At 36.7% G+C, this 24,130-nt stretch overlaps 1 protein-coding gene across 3 annotated transcripts in view; it reads right to left on the bottom strand.

The window, feature by feature from the left end:
- ITGA4 (integrin subunit alpha 4) overlaps nucleotides 1–24,130 on the bottom strand; it is a 77,335-nt gene that overhangs the window by 33,633 nt on the left and 19,572 nt on the right. For 2 of the 3 annotated variants that reach the window (XM_070581633.1, XM_070581634.1), the window contains 11 exons: nucleotides 23,842–23,909; nucleotides 22,436–22,565; nucleotides 20,993–21,078; nucleotides 20,285–20,347; nucleotides 20,057–20,194; nucleotides 16,407–16,518; nucleotides 9,766–9,860; nucleotides 8,467–8,557; nucleotides 7,829–7,874; nucleotides 7,293–7,447; nucleotides 3,930–4,084 (listed from right to left, as the gene is read on the bottom strand). In XM_070581633.1, the coding sequence (XP_070437734.1) occupies nucleotides 3,930–4,084; nucleotides 7,293–7,447; nucleotides 7,829–7,874; nucleotides 8,467–8,557; nucleotides 9,766–9,860; nucleotides 16,407–16,518; nucleotides 20,057–20,194; nucleotides 20,285–20,347; nucleotides 20,993–21,078; nucleotides 22,436–22,565; nucleotides 23,842–23,909 (1,139 nt within the window). The remainder of the gene's footprint in view (nucleotides 1–3,929; nucleotides 4,085–7,292; nucleotides 7,448–7,828; nucleotides 7,875–8,466; nucleotides 8,558–9,765; nucleotides 9,861–16,406; nucleotides 16,519–20,056; nucleotides 20,195–20,284; nucleotides 20,348–20,992; nucleotides 21,079–22,435; nucleotides 22,566–23,841; nucleotides 23,910–24,130) is intronic. The other variant, XR_011528823.1, reaches the window with a different exon arrangement.

Here is a 24,130-nt window from a genome sequence, read left to right as displayed (position 1 = left end):
GTAGGCTCTGCTTTTGTAAAATCTAATAATTTTATGTCTCTAATAGCCAAAATTAAAGCGTGGCATAATTATCAACAACTAAAATACAACAGAGTTTTTTAAGAAAAAAATAAACAATTTCCACCTTCCCTCATTTGTACAGTTAATCCCATCCCTCTTGCCTTCTCAAGAACTTTGCTCCAACTATTCTGTCCTCTCATCTATAACATAACTATTTCACTCTATCGGAGCACATCCATCAGCATAAAAACACGCTATTTCTCTTATCTTAAAAGAAAAAAAGAACACTTCATTCCACTACTCCTGTCAGCTGCTGACTCCCAATCCCATTTCTTTGGTCCCCTTTGGAGCAAAGCTTTGTGAAGGAACATCTATACTCTCTGTCTTCAATCACTCTCCTCCTCTTCCCCTACTCCTCTGAAATGCTGTTGTCATGATCACTGATAGCCTCCACATTGCTAAACCCTATGGTCAGTTCTCAGTCTTCATCTTATCTGACCAAGCAGCAGCACTAAGAACATTGTCATGCCCTCCTCTTTGCTCTGCTTTATTCGCTTCACTTCCAGGATGCCTTAAGCTCTTGGTTTTCTTACTTACTGATGGGTCCTTCTCATCTCCTTTGTGAGCCTTCTCTTCTCTGCAACCTCTTCATGTTGTAGTGTCCCAGAGTGCAGACCTTGGCTTTCTTCTCCTCCTGTGTTGACCTCAGCCATCTCATATGGCTTTAAAAACCATGCATATGCCAAAGGTGCATTAAGCTACATTTCCAGTTCTATGCCTCTCTCTAACTCCAGATGAGTATCTATAAACGCTTAATTGATATTTACACTTGAAAGTAAAACAGGTCTCTCCAGCTCAGCAGGTCCACAACTGAACTCCAGAATTTTCGATGCAGGAGTTGTTTCCCTTGTATATTCTGTCTTGATTGATAAAACTACATTCTTCTAGTTGCTCGGGCTAAAGACATTGGAGTCATCTTAGAGCCTCTCCTTCTCCAATGCCAGACCTCCAATCCGTCAGCAAATTGTGTGGGGTCTGTCTTCAACTATTTCTCACCATATCCACTTCCACCACCTTCACTGGAGCCATCATCTCTCACTTGGGTTATTGCAGTATTTTCTTCTCCCTGTGTCAACCCTTGGTCCTGTACTGTCCAGTTTCAACAAAGCAGCTAGAGTATTCCTTTTCATTACTAACTCAGGTCATGTCACTTCTCTGCTCAAAACTCTACAAGAGATTCTCATTTCACTGAGAGAAAAAGTCACAGGTCCTATATGACCTGACACTTTTTCCCCCAGTTCACTTTTCCAGCCATCCTTGCCTCCCCACTGTTCCTAAAACACCAGGCACATTCTTGTCTTGAGGCATTTTTACTTAGCTCTTCTTTTTATATTTTTCTCCTAGATCAGAGATTCTCAAAGTATGATTCCAAAGCATCAGCATCACCTGGGAACTTTGTAGGAATGCAAATTCTCAGGACTCACTGAAGATCTACTGAATCAGAAACTCTAGGTGGGGCCCAGTAATCTGTGTTTTAACAAGCCCTCCAGGCGATGCTGTTGAATGCTAAAGTTGAGAACCACTATCCTAGACACCTACACAGGTAACTTGCTCACATCTTTCAAGTCTTTGCTTACATATCACCTTCTGAATGAGGCCAGCTCTGACCACCCTATTTAAAATTGCACTCTTCACTCCTTCCTCAGCACTCCCCAAATTCCCGTATCCTGCCCTCATTTTCCTTTTTCCATCACTAACTTCTTCTAAAATACTATAAAATTTACAGTTTTCTCATGCTGTTGTTTGTCTCACCCCACTAGACTCTAAGCTCCATGAGGGTAGTAATCATTTTATATTTCATGCACTGATCTACACAAGTGCCTCAAGCAGAATCTGACACAATAAACACCTATTGAATTAATTGAGTGGATGGATAAGTTGAGCCTAACTGGTATGGCCAACAGGAAGAACTATACAAGGAAAGTATGCTTAACTGGCAGGCAGGGAGCCCCCTGAGCGGTGGGGGCTGCAGGCCTAAGTACATAATTGAGAAGTGTCACCTCATTTCATTGTAAGGGGTGCTGAGGTAGAATGCGTATGTATATTAACACTCTTGATACTGGATACGTTATACAGAACAAAGGAAAACTCCAGGCATCCTGACCACAGTCCATCTTCTTATCCTCTGTTATTAGGAAGACACTAGAATTCAGGTTGCTGTTCTATTCTTCCAGACTGCAGAAGCATTTCAGTGTTAATACGTTTCTGAATGCCTCAGGTACCATGCTGGTAGGGGTGGAAAATGCACTCTCTATATTCCCACACTTTCCCAAAGAACAGCTGGAGCTCCTGAGCGGCACTCAAGGTTGGGGCAGCTGCTTCTGTGGTTCTCTCATCCACATTGGGTTTGTTGCGAAAGAAGGTTGGAATCGCCTTTTGCCTTTCTGTATATAAGTTTTGAAACGTCCCAAACAAAAGCAAGGTAATTCAGGAGAGGAAAAGAAAATATTGGAAGAAACAATGACTTTTTTAGAAAGTCCCTACCGCGTACCAACCCCGGAGCTTAGTGCTTTTGTTTGGCATTGACAATAGGCCTAAAGTCAATGGCTGTAACCTGCTGCCACTGACACCACGGTAACATTACAAGTATGTGTGCGACAAACACAGAAACCTCTGCTACTATCATTTCTACTCCAGATTCATCCCAGAGAAAGTGTACAATTTTGATGAAGCCATAGTCATAGGAACAACGCCAAGAAACAGAACTAAATAAATTAGATCAAGTTGCTGCCATTTTACAAATTCAACACAATATGTTTGTGAATGTCTAATGTCAGCCCTTTTATTGTCTTTAAAATGGTCTCAATGTTAGTCCAAAATTGATTAACCTAAGTAAAATCATAACGATGTAGGATCGAAAAAAAAAAAGAACCTCTTTAATCTCTGCCATGTAAATGATGGTTACATTAATATCATCCTATACTTTTGGTTTTCAACTATCTAATAGCTTTATTCTAGTATGACGGTAAAAATTGTTAAGGGAAATGAAGAAATAGCACAGAGATTCTATGTCTTAGTATTTAACAGTGCATTGGAGTCCTGATGCTGGTTCGCATTTGCTTGGATAAGTATCTAAGGGAAAATTAAGTTCTAAGCTGAAGCTACTATTAGAAATCCCAGAAAGGACTTCTGGGAATAGTTTGGCTTTTTTGCGACAATAGATTTTCTGATGAAGAACATCATTCCCTAATGAAAAAGACCTGGCACTGCTTCATATGATAAAACTTGACCAACGCAAGGAATATGATGATCAGTTTGGGAATGAGTGTTTTAATAAGAAACATGAAATCAGCTGTGCTTTGGCAGCACATAACCCAAACCAGCATGAGAGCCATGGTCCTGGCCCACAGAGGATCCCCACCACGCTACAACTGTGCGAGTTCCCACTGACATCACCGACAATGCTGGCGTGGAGACAAGGACATAATCCAAAAGCAGTCATGTTGGATTCAGCTTCATTAGAGTCGCATGAAAAATAAACCAACTTCCCCACCTCCCACTCACCCCCCAAAAAATCCTACTGAGGAATGGATCTGAGGCTCAGCAGAGCTACTCAATATGTACATTTCTAGGCAACTGTATTAACAGGGATAGGAAAATAGCAATTGCAGGGGGAAAAAAAGGCAAATCTGTAAAAATAGTGATGCAGTAAAATATGAAAAAAAGAAGATGCAAAGAGTAGACATTGAATTATCCAGGTCACAAGACTGTCTAACGTTGTGACTCTGGAACAACAGGTCAGCTAGTTCAGGAGGGGACAACATCTGCTTTAACTACATTTTATAAAAAGATACCAATGCAATAAAATTTTTACTGTACTGATAATACTGAAGTTCACATATCCGTTAATAAAAACTAGTTGACATTACCCGCATAAATGCTTGATGGGTTCTGCAGTTAGCCGCTCTGCTTGATACTTTCATGCTTCCTGTAATCACATCAGAGGTTCCATTTGAAGAAAAGTAAAATCTCGATGGAGACTCCGCCTTTCGGTTCACATCCAGACTCATGTTATAAAACAAAACTGCAAAAATATAGAGAGAATTGCACTTAATATAAGTAGTTATCTAAAGGCATTTACTTCGTTATTTTTGAAGTGATAATGGTCAAAGTTACGTAGAATACTGGAAATGTCTTAACCTCTCTTCATTAAATAGCTTGCAAAAACTAACCTGAAATATGGAAGAGGCAAACACTTGATACAAATTTCAAAAATTTTTTATAAATTAAAAAAAGATTTATCAACTTTTCTCTTGGTTTCTATTTCTAATATTAACATCTTTAGTTATTTGCTTAATCCTCCTATATATAAACCTTTCAAAACTACAATGCCAAAAGTGTTACTAATAATAAAAGTCCTGAGTAAAGCTTCAGATTTCTTTGAGCCCTTTTTGTCTCTAGAACATTCCACTAAGAAAGTACAAGCAGAGTACTGTGCTCAGCGTCACTTAGAATAGTTCTATCTTGTGTGGTTACATAACTAATTTCATATATGGTTAGATTCTTTTATTTCCATTTGTTTCCAATTTGAAGGCTTGCCATTTTTCTTTGGGTTTTTTTTTCTTTTTAAGCTTGGCACCTGAGCTAACAACTGTTGCCAATCTTTTTTTCCTGCCTTTTTCTTTCCCAAATCCCCCCAGTACATAGTTGTATATATTTTTTAAGTTGTAGGTCACTCTAGTTGTGGCATGTGGGAGGCCACCTAAATGTGACCTGACCAAAGCGGAGTGCGAGAACTTAACCACTCGGCCATGGGGACGTCCCCTCTTTGGATTTTTTATTAAAAGTGAACATGCAGTTCAAAAGTCAAACCTATGTAAACAGTTGACTCACAGACATCTCCTTTCCAGCCCTAGGCCCTGATTATTTCCCCTCCATGTTTTCATTGGCTTCTAGTTTGACCTTCTAGTTTCAATTTGCACAAAAGTAAACAAATATAGATAGACATTCTCTCAATAAATATTCTGGCAGTTTGGTAAAAATTTATTTCAGATCTGACATAGTAAATAATCATCTGCTGAAGAAGGTCTTCAATAAGCAAAAAAATAAGGAAAATTTACAAGCAACAAAAAAAACTCCAAGCCAGATCTTGCCAAGAAAGTAAGAGCTATTTCTTGAATCTAAAAGAGTTCTTTGTCAAATTGGTGGTTGCCAGAGGCAGGCGGTAGGGGTGGGCAAAATGGGTGAAGTGGGGTCTAAGGGTACAAACTTCCAGTTATAATACAAAGAAATCCTGGGGATGAAATGTACAGCATGGTTATGGTTAACAATACTGTATCGCATATCTAAAAGTTTCTAAAAGAGTAAATCTGAAAAGTTATCAGAATAAAAAAAATTTTTGGAACTATATGTGGTGACAGATGGTAACTAGATTTATTACAATTATCATCTCACAATATATACAAATATCAAATCATTGTGTTGTACACCTAAAACTTATATAGTGCTGTATGTCAATTATACTTCAATAAAAAATTAAAAATAATAAAAGGGTGTTTTGCAAAACAAGCTACATCTAATAGTCTTCTGAGATGTCATTCATTAATACAGGAGCAATAATTCAGAATGATATTTTAAAGAATTTATATAACTCTTCAAGTGTTCATTTACATTTTAGGAGTAACTCACTCTTCTGGAAGGATTTTTTTCTATTTATTTCAAGGAAACATAAGTATAAAACTTATATTACTCCTACAAATTTCAAATAAATCTTTCAACCTTTCTTTTATTTAGAAAATAAAATCCACATCAATTGACTTCAAAATTACAATAAGTGAAATTCAATGCCTCAGAGATGGAGCTGCAGTTGAAATAACCGTCTATAAGTTCATCACCCTGAGTTCAGACAAAAAGTAAATGAAAAAGGGGTGAATAAAAATCCACTCACAGTAAGAGGCAAAATGTCCTGATTTTATTAAATACGCTTACCATGTGAATTATTTCTCTCAAGGAGTCATTTTATAACAACTATAAAGCATGTTTTTCTAACAATGCTATGATTATTTATGTTTCACATATTTGTTTTCAACCATTTTTAAAAGTATCTGGTCACAATGGAATTGATAGTATAATCAGCACAGATTTTACATAAAGGGAAACGGTCCTATTTGATGTGTATCTTTCAGATAATCCATCAGCTTGTCTGTGTTACTGAGGTCACGCTCTCCAACTACCACTTCTCCAATCAGTAACCAGAGGAAGGTTTTGCCCGCTGTCCTATCACTGCATCTTTAACAAAGGACTTTTGCGAGCACTATTAAAAACTAGTCTGATCTAAAGTAGAGACACCAGGCTCATTCTGTACTTCTCATTACAGGCTCATTCAGACTGAGACCTCTGTTACATATCCATAGTTGGGTTCAGTAAGTATTTGCTGTCCTTCACAAGGTTTAGATGATGACAACCTGCAGGCTCATGAGTACAATCAACTCTTAACAGGTCTTACGGGGCTCATGAACTTCGTGAATTAGTAATGTCCAAATAATAAACTCAGGTATGCTTCTCTCCTACCATGGGCTAGTTTCATTAGTAGTTATTCTATTAGCTTAAATATAACATAATTAGGAACATTAACCTGCTGGAAAAAAACGTAATACTTATGAAGTCACATATATGTGATTTGGGATTAACCACAATTTGGATGAGCCACATCAATGCTATTTTCTCCAGAGCAGATAATTGAGAGTTCCCTGTGCATGGGGAAACAGGCTTGGCTCTCAGGAGCTGACAGTCATAGTAAATCCTTAAGAGATGTATGTTATTTAGGGAATTAGAATCAGGGTCTAGACTCCAGATAAGCTTCTTCAATTACTCAAACAGAATAGAACACGAAGAAAAGAATCTTCTCCCTTTCAGGCCTTCCACCTTAAGCTGGCTCCAGGCTTTAAGGAGCCCAGTAAAACGGAAGAAGAGCTGTGGTGATGTTTTTTCTATTCTAAAGAGATCTTACAGAGTATGTCCAGTTCATTCACCTTAAATAATATAACAAGTGATATTCTCTCTTGGCTTCTTGTTATAACCTCTGAACAACCACAGCCTTAATGTGCCCCACTCATTGGTTAGAACAAAGCAAGAACCTGAAAGATGAGGAAGAAGGCATTACCACGTGGCTACTCTCTCTTATCCTAGAGAAGCCCTCTATGGTGAAACAGTGAGGGCTCTAAAGATGATCATGAGGTTGACGAGTGAAGTGCACATTCTATCAGGAATTAATTCTGTAAGGGCACCCTTACCAATATAACCTGGAACCTCTTTGCCCTTGTATGAGAAACAGAGTTTCAGATCCATGCACACAGAAGGCAATCCATTTTCAATACAGTCAAAATTCGTTCTATTAACTGACTCAGGATGGTTTAAAGAAGCTTCAACAATCACTACAGGTCTTGTCCTAAGGAGAAAATGAAATTAGCAATATTAATTACATAATTATTTTTCCTTAAGAAGGCAATTGCATTCGTTTTGTCAGTTTCCATTGATCAAGTAATTTCAAAAAACTGCTTTACTAAAGGGATGTGCATATATACTCCATTACACTTCCATACAGGAATCAAGAGAAATTTTCATTTAAGTTTCTAAAAATATTGACTTTGATGATTTGTTTAATTATATCTATGTAACGTGGGAAAAGTATCCTAAAGTTCAATAATCAAATTTCAGAATACCAAAAAGAGTGTTATGAGGTTACCACCATTGCTGATTTTAAAAATTGCCTCCCATCATTTACAATTAAGCCCAATTGTCATTAAGCAGTGAAATGTATCAACCTTACCTTAGCACCACAGCAGAATCAGACCGAAAAGCACCAACTGCTACATCTGGAGGATAAGAAAACAACACAGATTAATGATCATCATTAGTCAAAGAAAATTACTTATCAGCCCTATATCCTTAGCTACATATCACCTTTTGACTATGTCAAAACACTATTTACAGAAAATTAGAAAAGATATACTTACGTCTTAAGATTCACTCCACATTTGTCTGAATCTACTCATTTACAATGACATAATAACATAAACTTTATCATATAAACTCATGATACTCTAAAGATAGGCTTATTAAAACAAAATTCAATTTTTAGACTAAAAATATTCACCCAGAAATCTCCTTTCAAATTACAAAAAAAAGTGTCTTTTTTCATCATTATATGTTTGATTTATTTTCATGGGCGCTTTTCATTTTTTCAAGAACGAGGAATAAAACTTTAAGTAACTAACAGTGTAAAGCTCAGGAATCACTTAATTATTTCTGACCAATCCTTGAGTTCTAAACAGCTTTAAAAAAATGAAGGAAAAAATAATCAGTACATTAGAACTCTTCCATACCAGTTTAATGTACTTCACAATAAATCAGCATTCACAATAGAGCTTATTCCAGTTTATGGAATACAGTAAATTTTATACTCACCTACATAGCCATTATTGTCTGCATCAATTTGTCCAGATATGGACTGTCCAAACATACTTAATGACTTGCTGATTTGAAGTCCTTCGATTCTCTGAAAAATAGATAAGTTGAGTGGGAAGCAGTTTTGAACACCTGATATCCCGGAGAAGCAATGATTTAGTTAATATTGAGCCTTCCCATGCCCTGGCACATTTATTAACAAAATGCACTGGAGTTAAGTCAAATTCTTGTGTCTAACAACAGAAACAAAAGTTTCTAGTTTGACATGGTCAGCTGACATCTAATTTGTGACAAGAAAAAGAATTACTTTCTTTACTTTGTGAGCAAAGGGAAAACTACGTAGTAAAGATCTTTTAAAACAGTCCTGACTCCCCCTCCCCAGGCTCCTTTCAGGCTCTGTATTTATTTCCCTGACCAAAATGAAAAACCAAACAAGCAATGTGTGAAAGAAAACATCTATAATCACTTAGTGGAGCCTACTACTCAGGTTTAAGATGAAAGCCACTTTACTCAGCCAGATGGCTTCCCAGCATTTGAGAAGGACAAGTCAAGTTAGACATGTGCTCCCGATTCCATGTGCCCAATTTCAAGTCCAGATACTGATTTATGAGTACCAGGCTGTTATCCATACTGAGAAAATCAGTATTTCTTACTAGACAAGTATAAATCTTTCATGTTAAATATAGAAAACCATTTGCCTATTTTTACCTAATCAAAAATAACAGTTTTAGCTAATGTTTCCATGAAAGTAACTTTGAGAAAACTTTTCTTTCCTGCATGTGTATGTAGTTTTTTTCTAGGCACTGAAATGCCCTGATCTTTCAGAAGATAAAGTGAAGTGAGAGTTAGATCAGGGAACTTTAAGCACGATCATCTTTTTACTCTGCACTGGAGGAACACAGAGTACCATGAGTGTTTCTGTCACTGTGCAATCTCCATGAAATACAGGGCTCTAGCCACAAAGCACGACAGTTAATCAAATCCAAATGCGCTTATTTGGAATAGTGTGGATATTACCTCAGAACATAAATTCATGAAATGCAGAGAGAAATCTCTAATAGGTTAAAGACAAACTTAAAAGGAAGTGAAACAGAACTCTTATTTATGAAAAAAATGGTTTCAAAGAGTTGTTAATGACCTTAAAAATGAGACCATCTACTATTATTATAAGAAAGTGGTGAAATAGAGAAGTGAGTGTTTGAAAGAGCAAATTAAGAAAAATAGGTCAACATGAACATGGGAAGTTTTCTGGAAGCTTTCATTACCAGTGCGCCTTTTGAAAATCCAGTCGCGCCCTACCTGTGAGAAGGCCGATGAGATCCCCTCTGCTCGGCCGTTGTAAATGTAAATAGCACCACGCAGGTCATCTTCTTGTGGAGCTCCAATAGCAATATCTATGCACGAATTTAAAAGGCAGAAAAACAAATCCTTGCTACAAAGAATGCAACTCTGAAAACTAACCTTCATGCTCCTTAATTCATATCACATAATATAAGAAAACTCCTTATCAAAACACTAACAGTTTTCTCACTAGACATAAAAAATATTACAAAATACTATGATCATGATGTACAGAATTGTACAGAACAATTTGCGTGTGGAAGTCACAGAGTGAACTGGTCTTACAGGCAGTCTAACAGAATGGCTAAGGGCATGGTCTCTACAGCCAGACAGATGGGGCCTGACCGTAGTACTGCCCTTGTGCCCAGCTGTGCTACACGGGGCCCATTTCTTAACCTCTCTGTGTTCAGTTCCCTCATCTACAGCACAGGATTATCAGATAACCGACCCTCAGCAGAGAAGGACATAACTCATGTAAAGTACGTACAGTAGTATATAGCACGTAATAAGTTATTATCATCTATGAATATTATAACCACAAGAATCCTTATTTTGAGCTCTAGGCTTTATTTTATTTGCAAAATGACTTCTAAATTAATTCCTGTTCCAAGGAAAATGATTAAGGAATTTGCTGAGGATATCTGTATCTACACACACACATACGGTTTCAGAAAATTGATTTATTCTGTAAAATAATGACTGCATCACCTTTATGACTTTGAGATTTGCCTCAGATTATGACACCAGGTGGAGAAAAAAGACTTGATCAACTCACATAAGAAAAGCAAGAGGAAATAGAAACTAAGAATGACATGGTTGCTTATGTGCTACAAATACATAGCACACAGGAGCAAAATAATATTCTACAGTTGCAAGAGCATTATTTTTACCAAGTATTGTGTTTATTTGATTATATTCATATATTTCTTTATAGGCAATGTTTTCTTATAACTTTAATAGAAACCTAAAATACAGAAAGTTTGCTTTCACAGTATTCATTACTTAGTACTGTTTATCAGACCTAAAACCTTTTGAACAACTACAATGGTAACTTTTGACTGCTATTTCAGTGGGAATAAATACATCTTTGACATATAACTCTATGCCAAATGCAATCCAATTTTAAAAATGCAAAAGCCTTTCTATATGCGTCTATAATGAAACGGTAGACACACCTTATACTCATTGTGTTTAGACATACTAAGGCTAGCCTCTTTTGACTTGTGCAAATTATTTTAAATTTTCATGTACAAATACACCTATTCACTTATTCATTCAGTGGACAACTATTGAGCAGCTACTGTATTCCAGGCATTTGCCAGGAGCTAGCAATACAGGGCAGTACGCAAAAGGAATTGACAGTCTATGGGGAAAAACAGCAAGCAAAAACAGAATAATAACAGAGTATGCAAGGAGAAGGTGGTGGAAATTAGGGAAGACTTCTCAGAGAAGATGATGCCCAAGCTGAGATTAAAGTATTGACAGGTCTTAGCTAGGTCTTCACCTGGGGAAGGGAAAAGGCAGTTTAGACAGAGGAAAGAGCCTGTGCAATAGCAGGGAGCAAGAGGCAGCACGGCACTCATGCAGATGACAATGAATCTGGAATAGCTGGAACCATATATGTGCAGATTAAATATGCACAAACACACCGCGGGAAGGAAGAGAGAGAGAGAGAGAGAAGGGAAGAGGAAGAGAGAAGAAGCATCCTGCAGCCACTGTGAAACAAGATCAGTCAGCAATTTCATTAATCAGGGCTAGATTTATACTTCAACCATTGTGGCTACTCCTTAGTAACTAGAATTCTGTACCTTGATTCATGATGATAATATAGGAAGAGCTAAGTCGAGGTTACGAAGTTGTTGATATACAGAAATTCTTGCAGTGTCAGTTAGCATTAGTAATCTATATTAAGGCAAATGTCTTAAAAATATATAGATGAGTCTTTTCAGCTGAAATATTAAAAAGGCCCAGATCAATTTAATTCCGAGCAGAGGTCATATGGGTATATTCAGTCTTTGGCTATCTTATACATGGATCCAAACTCCTACTTCCTAGGATTACACTTGGATCTATTTTTTGTTTTTTTGGCTTTTTTTTGAGAAAGATTAGCCCTGAGCTAACTACTGCCAGTCCTCCTCTTTTTTGCTGAGGAAGCCTGGCCCTGAGCTAACATCGTACCCATCTTCCTCTACTTTATACGTGGGACGCCTACCACAGCATGATGTGCCAAGCGGTGCCCTGTCCACACCCAGGATTCGAACCAGCAAACCCCGGGCCGCCAAGAAGCGGAACATGCGAACTTAACCACTGTGCCACCCGGCCGGCCCTACACTTGGATCTATTTTATAACCTACTCAAGTTCTAGCTACCATTATAGAAATGAGGAAAATACTTATTAATAAATAATAAATGTTTTTCCACACCTATGCAACTCAATTTGGGACACAACATACAGAACACATACTGACATATCCGACAACTGTTTTTACTTTCATCGGAACATTTTATTTCATTCTGTTAGTATAAATCATAACAATTATCATTAGTATAATCATTGTAATCTTAATATCGACTAACCCTTAAATAATATTCACACTGCAGGCACTGTGCTAGGGGCTTTACACATGTAACTCTCACAAGAATCCTATCAAATAAATACTTTTTGATCCTCACGTTTTACAGATGAGGAAACTGAGGCACAAGGTGTAAGTTGCTCCAGGTCACAGAGCCAGGATGTGGTGGAACTGGCCTTTAACCCTGCAGGCTGGCTCCAGAGCCCGTGCTCTCCATCACCACGCTCTATCAGATCACTAACTAGAGAGCTCATGCCAATGTTTTCTGGCCTCGCACCTTTTCTCCTTCCGAGTCAAAGAAGTGTTCAATTAATGATTTGATAATGATCATCATTTATTTTAGGGGCACACAAAATAATAAGCATGATTTACAATTGTAGAACTTTATTATGGTTCTACTCAAAATGGAGTCAAACGTACAGTCTGAAAGTCAGATGACGAGGTTCAAGGTGAAAAACCTAAACCAAAAATAAGTGGTCTTGCCAAATCTATTTTATGGATGAAATCCAAAATGCTATCTGTCTGTCTGTCTGGTCACATCAGTCAAGTATGTCTGCCTGTTTATTAGCTACCTATTCTGTGACTTTCTCATACTTTTGATGAGATTTTTACACTGGACTCTTGCCAAATTGATTGGTTATCTTCTTAGAAAATGGCTTACTTTGTTTTTCTAAGGACACAAGAAATATAATCTGATTTTTTCCTTTTGAAGAATGATTAAAAAAAACGTGATGAATGCCAAAATAACTGAGGTCTATTATGCAAACCACCACAAAATTGTGCATAGTAAAAGGACATTAAGTCAAATTTGTATCTAAGACTGGAGGTGGAAGGAAAAAAACAAATGGGGTTTTCATCGCTTTCTATACAATCCCACACACCCTGCAATGAACACGAAGTAACTTCATCTATCCCAGAAAAATAAACAAAGATAGAAGATGAGAAAAGGGATAGGGAAACACGTAATGAAAAATAAAACGTAGATGCCCTGCTGTGGGCAGGCAGGCAGATAAGGTAGGACGGAATTAGAGAGCTCAGTGAAGAACAAGAACACGCTGAGCCTGCTTCCAAACCAGCATGGTCTTGCTAACATCTAAAATGTGGAAAATGCCTACTCATGGGCAAAACAGAAATGCTATTCAGTCAAAACAACGGAAATCCTGCCATTTGTGACAACGTGGATGGACCTGGAGGGCATTACGCTAAGTGAAGTAAGTTAGACACAGGAAGACAAATACCGTATGGTCTCACTTATATGTGGAATCTAAAAACAACCAAAGACATAGAAACAGAGATCAGGTTGGTGGTTGCCAGAGGCACGGGGGTAGGGAGTGGGGGAATTGGATGAAGGGGGTCAAAAGACACAAACTCCCAGTTATAAGATAAATAAGTCCTGGGGATTTAATGTACAACATAGTGACTATCGTTAACAACACTGTATTGTATATTTGAAAGTTGCTAAGAGAGTATATCTTAAAAGTTCTCATTATAAGGAATAAAAATTTGTAACTATGTGACGTGATAGATGTTAAGTAGACTTAGTGTGGTGATCATTTCACTATATATGCATATACCAAATCATTATGTTGTATACTTTAAACTGATTCAATGTTATATGTCAATTACATCTCAATAAAGCTGGGAAAAAGAAAAAATTAAAACTAGACAAAGTAGAAAAAGATACATGTTATTATAAACATGAACTGAAGTGAATAAACATTAAGGTGGCCACTAAAAGTAAATATATTGTAATTTATAAATGAAATTATAAATAGCACAAAAATATGCTGAAATATTGAAAATCATCACTTGAATAACAATCTTCCAAACATAAAGAAGTACCCTTACGAATTGGGTACTGAGGACTCCAAGACACCGAGTGCTGTGTGAAACCAGGTTCTTATACACACTCTGAAACTTTGCGCTGTGTCCTACGGGTCCCCTCTAAATTCCTCTTCCTACGTCTCACAGGCAGAATACTTCCTGTCTGTCTTTCACAACGCTGGAAAATTGCCTGGGATTTTCCCAAGTACTGGAGTGACTCTGATAAGAGAATGTGCCTGGTGTTCAAGACATTTTTACAACTCAATCTGATCAAAAGAATAATTCAGGTTTGTCATTGACACTTTGATGCCACAAAAATCATTTCTCATGTGCACATACACACATACATTTGAGTACGTTCAAAATAGTGAATAGTCTTCCCCAAATATGTCATTTAAAACAGGACGCAGAAGAAATTGTATGTAAACAAAATAAGTGTTTTACTAAATGATGTTTTTAAAAGAAAGAATTTTATCTCATGTAATATATATATGAAATATCAAGGTGCATAAACATCGTTTTACCCATAGATACTTGTTAGGTAAGATCCTTAAATTCACCATTTAAATGAGGTTTATTTTTTCGTGTCTCAATCTTATATCCATGTGAATGTAAAACTTAAAAAGGGGTGCCACCTTATCGTTCATTTACATTATGGCACACACTGTATATCTGGCATAGTACAACTGACACAAAATCAGTGCTCAGTAAATATCACAGAATTGCTGACTACTTACGAAATGTAACATCCATCGTAATAAAATCTCATAGATATTTTAACGAAAATGTTATGTTTAATCATAACCATAAAAATATCTACATATATCTTTTACCTCCTTTTTCTTTTAAAACAGTAAAAAAAACGCAACAACCCAGAAAAGGTAATATTTGTATACAAATTCTATTCTCTTACATTTAATAGGGTTCACTAGAGGCATATATTTAATAACTGATTAACATCCTTCATGTAGAATAACATTTCATACATTTAAAGTAGAATGAAGCAGTTAGGAATAAGATGAAATTAAGGAAGTGAGAATTTACAATACTCCCTCACTTATTTGCAGCATCCAAGTAAGTTTTGGCCTAATATTGCCATATGCCAATTGCCAATGACCACATCAGAAAACACAGTTCTGAGCCCTGAAAATAATTAACAAACACTTTTTTGCTGAACTCTAGTAATTACACTCTCTCCTTTCAAACTCATTCATCATTTTTTTTTTTTTGAGGAAGATTAGCCCTGAGCTAACTGTTGCCAATCCTCCTCTTTTTGCTGAGGAAGACTGGCCCTGAGCTACCATCCCTGCTCATCTTCCTCTACTTTATATGTGGGATGCCAGCACAGCATGGCATGCCAAGTGGTGCCATATCCGCACCCATGATCCGAACCAGCGAACCCCGGGCTGCAGAAGCGAAACGTGCTAACTTAACCGCTGCACCACCGGGCAGGCCCCCTCATTCATCATTTTATGCACAGTTTTAACAGACTTAGTTACCACTCAGAGCTAGACTGAAAAAGGCCAATTTTAAGAGGGAAGGCTGATGGAAACAGGTACTTCAATAACAGGGCTGATATCAGTGGAATAGTTGCCATCTATTCCATTCCTGAAATGCTTCCATATCAGTTGGTAAATAGTCACTGTCCCTGAGTCTGCCAGTTGCCCCCTCACTACTGCTCAGGACTCTCTCCTGGGACCCCCCAACCCCTCTCAGAATGCAGCGGCTGAACAAGGAATGCCTGGCACAGCAGGGGACAGCTCTGCAGCCAGCCTCTGTCGGGTTCTGTCAACGTCTTTACTGCACTGATAGTCAAACAGTGTGGACTAATGAGTCTACGATACACATTTTTCTTTTTTTTTACATTTTCACATTTCTGAAATCAGAATATTTCTTAGAATAGAAAAATGGTGGGTCACAGTTCAATAGGCACCATGTTTTTAGAGGCACATAAAATAATGATGCAACTTATAATCAATGGTGCCGGAAAATCAATGAAATAGGGTGTTTTGAATATCACGCTTTATTAACAATGGTGAGAAGCAATAGCTGGCAGCTGAGGAAAAGTTAAGTGTAACATAAAAAAGGAAACAACAGTTTACCATCTGGTTCCAACAAACAACATAAAATTCCAATCATATTCTTTTCCTTGTACTGCTTTAAGAGTGGAAATCAAGTACCATGTGAGATACTTTTAATTACCTTCAAAGCCATCATTATCAATGTCGCCAAGATTAACTATAGATTCTCCAAATCTTGCAGCATATTTGTCGCTTCCAGTGAGCTCTGTTTCCATTTCATTCATTACCGCTCCCTAGATAGAAAGGAGAAGAAAGGGTGTCATTATAACTCTCCCTGAAAACTTTACACATGATTTACTGTTGTAATTGGATATGGATTTTTTCTAATGCTTCAAACAAGTTGGACAAACTACAGACTGAGCTTAGTACACACATTTCAGTTCAATTCAATAAATATTTATCAAGTATGTCAACACATATAATAGTATGATTAGAGCTCAGAGGACATAAAAATTGTCAAACTCATGATCCCTAGGTTTGAAAATCCAATAAATCACTTTGATAATTCAATTTAGCAAGTATTTATCAAGTTCCTACTAGAAGCAATGCACTGTGCAAAGAGGGACCGAGTAGAGGGGCAAGGCAGCGTGTGTATAAGACGCACTGCCTTTTCTGAGGAAGCCCACATTTACGGGGAAGGCTTAGCACACGCTGTAAACGACTTAGAAGTACAGGCTGCTTTGCAATATCACGAAGCAAGGAGAGCATATCTAATTGTGTGAGCCAGGAGAGGTTTCATAAAGGAGGTTGTATTCAAGGTGGTTACTGATGGATGGGTATCACTTTGAAGTACAGAGAACACTATTAGCAAAAAGAAATTCAAAAGAACTTGGCTATAATGAATGGTATGTGTAATGGATGAGACCAAAAAAATGAGATTGGTGTCTTAGGGTGTGGGATTTTGTATGCCCAGGGAAGTTTATTCTCAATTTGGAGAACAATAGAGAGCCACCGATGTTGAGGGGTGACACGACTGAAGCTGGCCTTTGGAACCTTATTCCAGCAGCAGTGGGGCATGAATTAGGCAACTGCCCTCTCTAAAGTTGGAAGATGAGTTATTACAACAAGCCATTCAACAACGTTGCGGTAACAAGTTTCTGCAATTACAGCTACCAGACCGCTTTCCAAACTCTGTCATTCCCTTCTAGCTAAAAAAAAGAAAAAAGAAAAATCCACGCACTACTCATCATAGATCCTTTCCTCTTCTCCAAGTCTGTTCCTCATTCCCTAAGCACACACACGTTCTTCCCCTTGTGCCCTTCACCCTTTAGTTTCCAACTAAAAATTCCTGTACTTGTCTTGCTCAAATACTACTTTCTCTGTGAAACTTTCTTGACCCAAAATGAATTCCTTCCACTTTGTATCTACTAATAATGTGCTATTTACCGTGTTGTATTTAATTGTTTACTCTCACGTTTGTGTCTTTTCTAGATTCTGAGGTCCTAGAAGTCAGGACTAAGATTATTGTCAGCTCTTTTCTTAGTTTTTATTACATTTCAGATATTCATTGAACGTTGTTTTTATTTATTTTTTTAAGTGAACTAAGTTTGGGAATGAGCTCTACAGATGCAAACACTGGCACCAAAAGCAGTGAATGATTTTGTTAAAGGAATCGGGGATAAAAGTGCTTGGCTCCCAGTCAAATGCCTAATTTAAAGAGCAGAGGGGAGAAGAGGCTCCGGGAAGATGAGGAGGTGCAGACCCAAGACAGCGCAATGGCACTGAAGTGCCAGGGAGAGAGTTTCAAGAAGTAGTGATCACTCTTCCTCAAGTATTCTCCAGTCACAGAGAACAGTGACCAAGAGGTTGCTGGGGACCCCTGAGAGCTTTTTTAGTAGAAGTAGGTGGAAGCTAAATTCATTCAAGTATCACTCTTTCTTGAGTTCATTCAGGAACAATGACTGAGCTTGTACTTATCCAGGACTCTTTCAAGCCCTGAGAAGAGAACAGTAAACAAGACAGTCAAATCATCTCCGCATGGCCTCTACGCTCTAGCAGAAGAGCAGACAATAGCAAAGCAAACCAACAAATACATCATATAACGTGAGGTAGTGGTTAGTGCTGTTTTAGAGTTAAGAAACAGGAAGTTAGGAGGGAACAAAGGAAGAATAATCTATGCCAGAGGTTTTAAAAGCTGAAACCAATTATGAAATTAACTCCAGTGTTCAACAGTGGTGCCTCAGGGTAGGTAGAAATGAGGGAAGAAGAAGAGAGTAGTCTAGTGGGTAGGGGTCCTCCCTCCCCTTTAAGCAAAGGACACTTTTAACTGTTCTTCACATTGGGATCACTTAAGATTTCAAAGGAAAAAAAGACCTTTGATTGCCTTATTTTAGGTTTATACGCTGTTTAAACTGTTCTCAAAATGTTTAGTTGTAAAGAGAAAGACAAGAGAAGTACGCAGAATGAGGATGTAGCTAGCATAAGGAAGACTACTTACAGACAGGGAAACGTGAAATGTCTACGGCAGAAAAAGTAATGCCTAATATCACTACTAATGAGATACTAATGACCAATTTGTAGATGATATGCCTTTACTATTAAATTTAGATTTAAACACAGTCTAGGAAATCCCCATGCATAAATAACTTTCCTCCTCTATATTCAGACCTTTGAGAATCTCTCAATTTTACAAGACTAGAGTGTTTCCTCTCAAATTGTAAGGAGTTTAGTCTGATGCTTAATATAGGAACTTATTAAATGCTCTCAAACCACTGATTAAATAAGATTACAAATACCTTCCTGAAATAGATGTTACTTTGTTAAATCCTTAAGAAATGAACCAATTTTCTCACAAACCCTTTCCTGCTCTTAAATCAAAGGAACAAGTCAAAAAGACACCATCAAGGCTGTATCAATTCTTTGTTTAGTTTTAATGTCAAGAAGCTACGCTGGCAAATGAGGCCAGCACAACTCTTTAAGTTGACTTGTCAAGTGGTCAGTTTCTACTCTAAAATATCTGTCGTAATTTAAAACTCAACCATAAACAGTAATTATCTATTTCTACAGCTACTATATCTGCTTCAGAATAAACTAAGTCAATTTAATGTTTTTATCAAGAATATATTCTATGTGGATTGTATAAATTAACACTTTATTAAAACATGTCTTGGGCTAGCCCGACAGCATAGTGGTTAAGTTCGTGCACTCTGCTTCAGTGGCCCAGGGTTCGGATCCTGGGTGCGGACCTACACCACTCATCAAGCCATGCTGTGGTGGTGACCCACATACAAAATAGAGGATGATTGGCACAGATGTTAGCTTGGGGCCAACCTTCCTTACCAAAATAAAAAAAAAAAGAAAAGAAAAAAAGTCATTTCTAATTGTTTTCAAATCACAAAATTGAAAAGATTTCATACTTTATCTTCTACTTCTAGTAATATTTTATAATTATAAATCCTACAAGGACATTCACTACAGAACCAAAAGAAATCCACATTTTGAGAGAGAGATAAAAGTAATTCTTTCAAATTGGATTTACATCATAACAAAACTGGAAGAAACTTCAACTGCCTGAGTGAACATGTACAAGCTGTGAATAGAGAAACTCTGGAACAATTGATCTCATACTTCTGAAATATCAAAATGGGACAGCTGCCCATTCATCATCAGGGCTCCTCTCATTTTCAGAGCATCAGTATGATACCAGAATTCTTACTTTTGTCAGTAAAATAAGCCTAAGAATCTATAGTCTCAGAATTCTGGAATAAGAAAAGCTTCAGTTTTGATCATAGTCCCAGAAATGGCTTCTAGTTTGTGGGTTAGCAGACGTACCGAGCCAGAGTTGATGTACACGAACACTCTCCCCTCCTCTCTGATGACGCTCTGCATGGGCGCTCCCACGAGAAGGTCTGAGAAGCCATCTGCGTTGAGGTCCACGGCACAGACAGAAGCTCCAAAATAAGAGCCAAGCTGCCCCAAAGCAAACCACACCCAGTCATTGAGAACAAAGCAGAGCTACTCCGAAAGCCCTCAGGGATACCAAAGCGGGAGACATATTACCTTTTTACCTTTCATTTCATGTAAGATATTTAGTTCTTTTGCGTCAATGCTGAATATGTATGCCTGCAATTGGGAAAAGAAGTAGAAAAAGTTAGACTGAAAACAAAACATCAATTTCACAACTTTTAATTCCCCAGATATATTTTAAAAATCCTTTCAAAAGTGAAATAAAAGCTTTAGGGAACCACGTTCATATTAATATGCCTTCCTTGCAAAACTACCTTCTTCGGAACTACTTTATTATCCCTGAGAGAGCACAGAAAGTGTCGTTTGCCTCACTTTTCAAAGTAAGGCTCAGAAAAATTTACTGACTAATGTTCACGTGGCAATGTAACAAAAACTAGAACCAGAAATAACGTCTTATTCTTTCTAGTCTTACCAAAAAACATGCAGCTGCCTCCATTTCCCTTCAGCTGTAAACTTGTTAACCAATAAATAATCCCCTGGACATCTTGAGATAATTCCGTCTCAAAAACAATTTACTCATGAGAAACAAAAGTCTCATTTGACTTAGTTTCCCTTAAAGATTTTCTGCTAAATTTTATGTAGAAGCCATACAACTTTCAGCAGTTTCACTGAACGCGGCACACTGCTCATAATTTTAGCTTTCATTCCTTAGAATTTTTGCAGTTGCTCCTGTAATATCTTCTTCTCTCATGCAATCTACCTGAACCTGCAAAGAAATAAATATAAAAATGGAATTCTTACTTTACCAATCTGTTCATGCTGAGGGGCTCCTCCGACTACTTCAGTAGTATGCTGACTCCGAAAATGACCGGCTCCAACTGAGTATCCTTCAAGAAAATGGAGAAAAGTATGAGAATTATCATTGGCAGTGGATAAAATATATCCTAAATCCACTCACAGAATTACGTGAGACTGAATTCTAGCATAGCAATACTCAAAATTGGTTATTTATCATGTTTTAAGCAATTATTAATGTGTTATGAAACCAGTCATGTGGCTTATATTTCCAAGTTCTAGAAATTCAAGATAGCACCTTCACATCTAGTTTGTTAGTACCTGTGAGTATGAGGACATGTTATCTTCTAGAATTACAACAGAAACATTTTGGAGTATTTAAAATATAACATCTTAAACTTTAAGTAAAAAAATCTTCCTAATCGTCAACTTTTTTGCCATGAAATCTTCCTATTGTGATAAAACTTTATAATGACACAAAAGGTCAAGTATTTTATTTTGTGATAAAAAGCATAATACTAAGTTACATTTCTTATAATACTTCGAGATATCTTTCAACCATAAACAAGTAAATGGTGAATTGTAAATGAATTCCCTCTGTTTGAAAATGCATTTCTTCTGTTTGAATGGGAAAAAATAATACTGCCCTTTTTTATCATAATTCTCTCTGAGTCTAGGCTGCTCCCATGCAAGGCACATATGGTTTAAACAAATCTGTATTTTCTAAGAAACTATAGGAAAAGCATTCCTTTTACTATAACAGGAGCTAATGTCAGAAGACTCTTGTGTTTCTCTAGAAATGTAGACTATAAAGTGTCCTACTGCTAACTTATTGGGGGGGGGGGAGTAAGGAGGGAGGGGAAAGGATGGAGGTGGGGGGTATGGGAAGGTGGGGGCGGGAAGCAGGGTGGGCAGTGGAGTGGGAGGACAGAAGGAAGATAAAAATAGCTAAGCTCTGGGAAATATTCTAAGAACTTATGAGGCGAAGGTCAATGAGTTGTTTTTAGACCCATGCTTCATAATCTTACCCCTTGTCTAGAACGCTGTCAACAGACCCGCTGACTTTCAGTTGGTCCTTTAAGAAACTATACTTACTTACTCACTCAAATGACTAAATGAGTTAATTCATGTAAAATGCTTACAAAAGTTCTTGCTTCTTGCTTACCACAGTAAGCACTCAATAGATACTACCAATATAATAGTAAGTTGACTGCATAAAGATACAAGCTTACAAGTATTTTACTGCAAAGAGTAAACTAAGCTGGGAGTTCTAGTCTAAGAATTATATATTGATGATTGTAGTCACATATATAAATGTAAAATATTAAGTTAACTGTATCTTTCATTGCTACTGACCATTTTCATCTTTTGAAAATATAATTTCCCTTATTTAAAATTACTAGTATCTGTAAGGTAGAGATAATTTGAGTTAGTCAATTTTTGTAGTACCTAAATAACTTCCAAATTTTACTTGATTTTCTTTGTCCAAAAAAGCCTTGTATTTATTTGTAGTTATATTGTAGACGAAAAGAGAGCCAGTCCAATAAGATGATCCTGGGGCTCCCATCACAATTAAATCCTGCAAGAAAAAACAATTTATCATCATTTAAAAGTTTAATCTCACCACTCAAAACCTCCTCCAGGTATATATTTTAATAGTGAGTACATTTTGATACTATACTTCTGAAATCTGAGCATTTTATGAATTTAAAAACATATCAGAAAAAAAAAAAACACCAGAGAAGCTGGCTAACGAATTTTCAGCTAAAAGTAGAATTTTAGAAAAGAAACTCTGAAACTCTTACTTCACACCATCAGTGAACTTTAAAATCAAAGGTGGAATCGTTGTACAGTAGAGTAAGCTTTTGGGAGAAAGGCAATGTGGTTTCTACTAAAGTAAATCATATCTGGGCAATTCATTAGTGCTCATTACGGAGATAATCGTGTGTTGCCAAAGGGTAAAAAGTGGACTTAATCTATTTCAATTTGAGAAATGCCATTGACTAGTTTCCTTAACAATGTTAGCTTAGAAAAAAAAGTCTAATGAAATTGGGGTATATTTGATGATAAATACCAATTTAGGGAAAGGAAATAGAAGGTTGGAATGAGCAGACACTTGTCTGGTGAAATATAATCACTTTCAGCATTCAAGCCTCCTTAACAGATTTCTAAATTTCCTAAACAATCCTGAATTTAAAAAGGTCAGTTTAAATGTAAACTAAAGAAAGTATAATTTTTTTTTCATAGTAGGTAATATTTATGGAAATTGTTAACCCAAGGCTTGATACAGACTATCTACATAGATTCAGAAAACATTCATAAATTCCTAATGGGTTTTTAAGAGAAAGTGGGAGATTTGGGCGTTGAACACAACTGTAACATTTCATTGTATATCCTAGGCTGTCAGAGATTGATAGTTTGGGAATAGATAGGATTTAAGAGGATATTATTAAGTTCTTAAATCTCCCAATTCCCCTAACTTTAATGAAAACTGTGGATTCATATGCTTCCTTCAACTAGTAACTAAAAATAACATACTTAGATATTTTCAATGCCTAAGTTAACAAAACAAGTAACTATAGCTACTTTTCATTTCAGCTAAATTCTAAGTAAAATTAATATTCATTACTATAGACTTTTAGTTGGTCTTATGTGGCACAGCTATTAATATTTTCTTAAAATATATGTGAAATATTGAGTGGTGAAAATTGAGTTGTAATACTCTCAAATTTAAGAGACATTATTCAGATATTATACAAGTTTTACTTTCAAGGATAACATCAGTCTTCTAAGTCTTCAGTGGAATTAAAATTCTATACATAAACATTCATAGCAGCTAATTTTTGGACTATTACCTCTGTGTAAAAACTAGATATTCCAGCTTGACATGACGCAAAATTTTCACCAAATTTTTTCACAAAATCTAAAAGGAAGTGAAAAAACAATTTAGGATTTCATTTAAAAATAAAGACAAAATCTGCATAATTTTGCTTACCTTACATATCCTTACAAATCTACCTTGTAAGCTGTGTATTTTATACTATCTCATTTTTTAAAATAATAGTACCTTTGATAAAATTTAAGGTCACAATTCTATTGCCCATTAATCTTCAAAATGTCCCTATGAAATAGGAATAAAAATAT

Source organism: Equus przewalskii, chromosome 17, assembly GCF_037783145.1.
Source record: "Equus przewalskii isolate Varuska chromosome 17, EquPr2, whole genome shotgun sequence".
Classification (NCBI taxonomy): Eukaryota; Metazoa; Chordata; class Mammalia; order Perissodactyla; family Equidae; genus Equus; species Equus przewalskii.
This window is presented reverse-complemented; position numbering and strand designations above follow the sequence as displayed.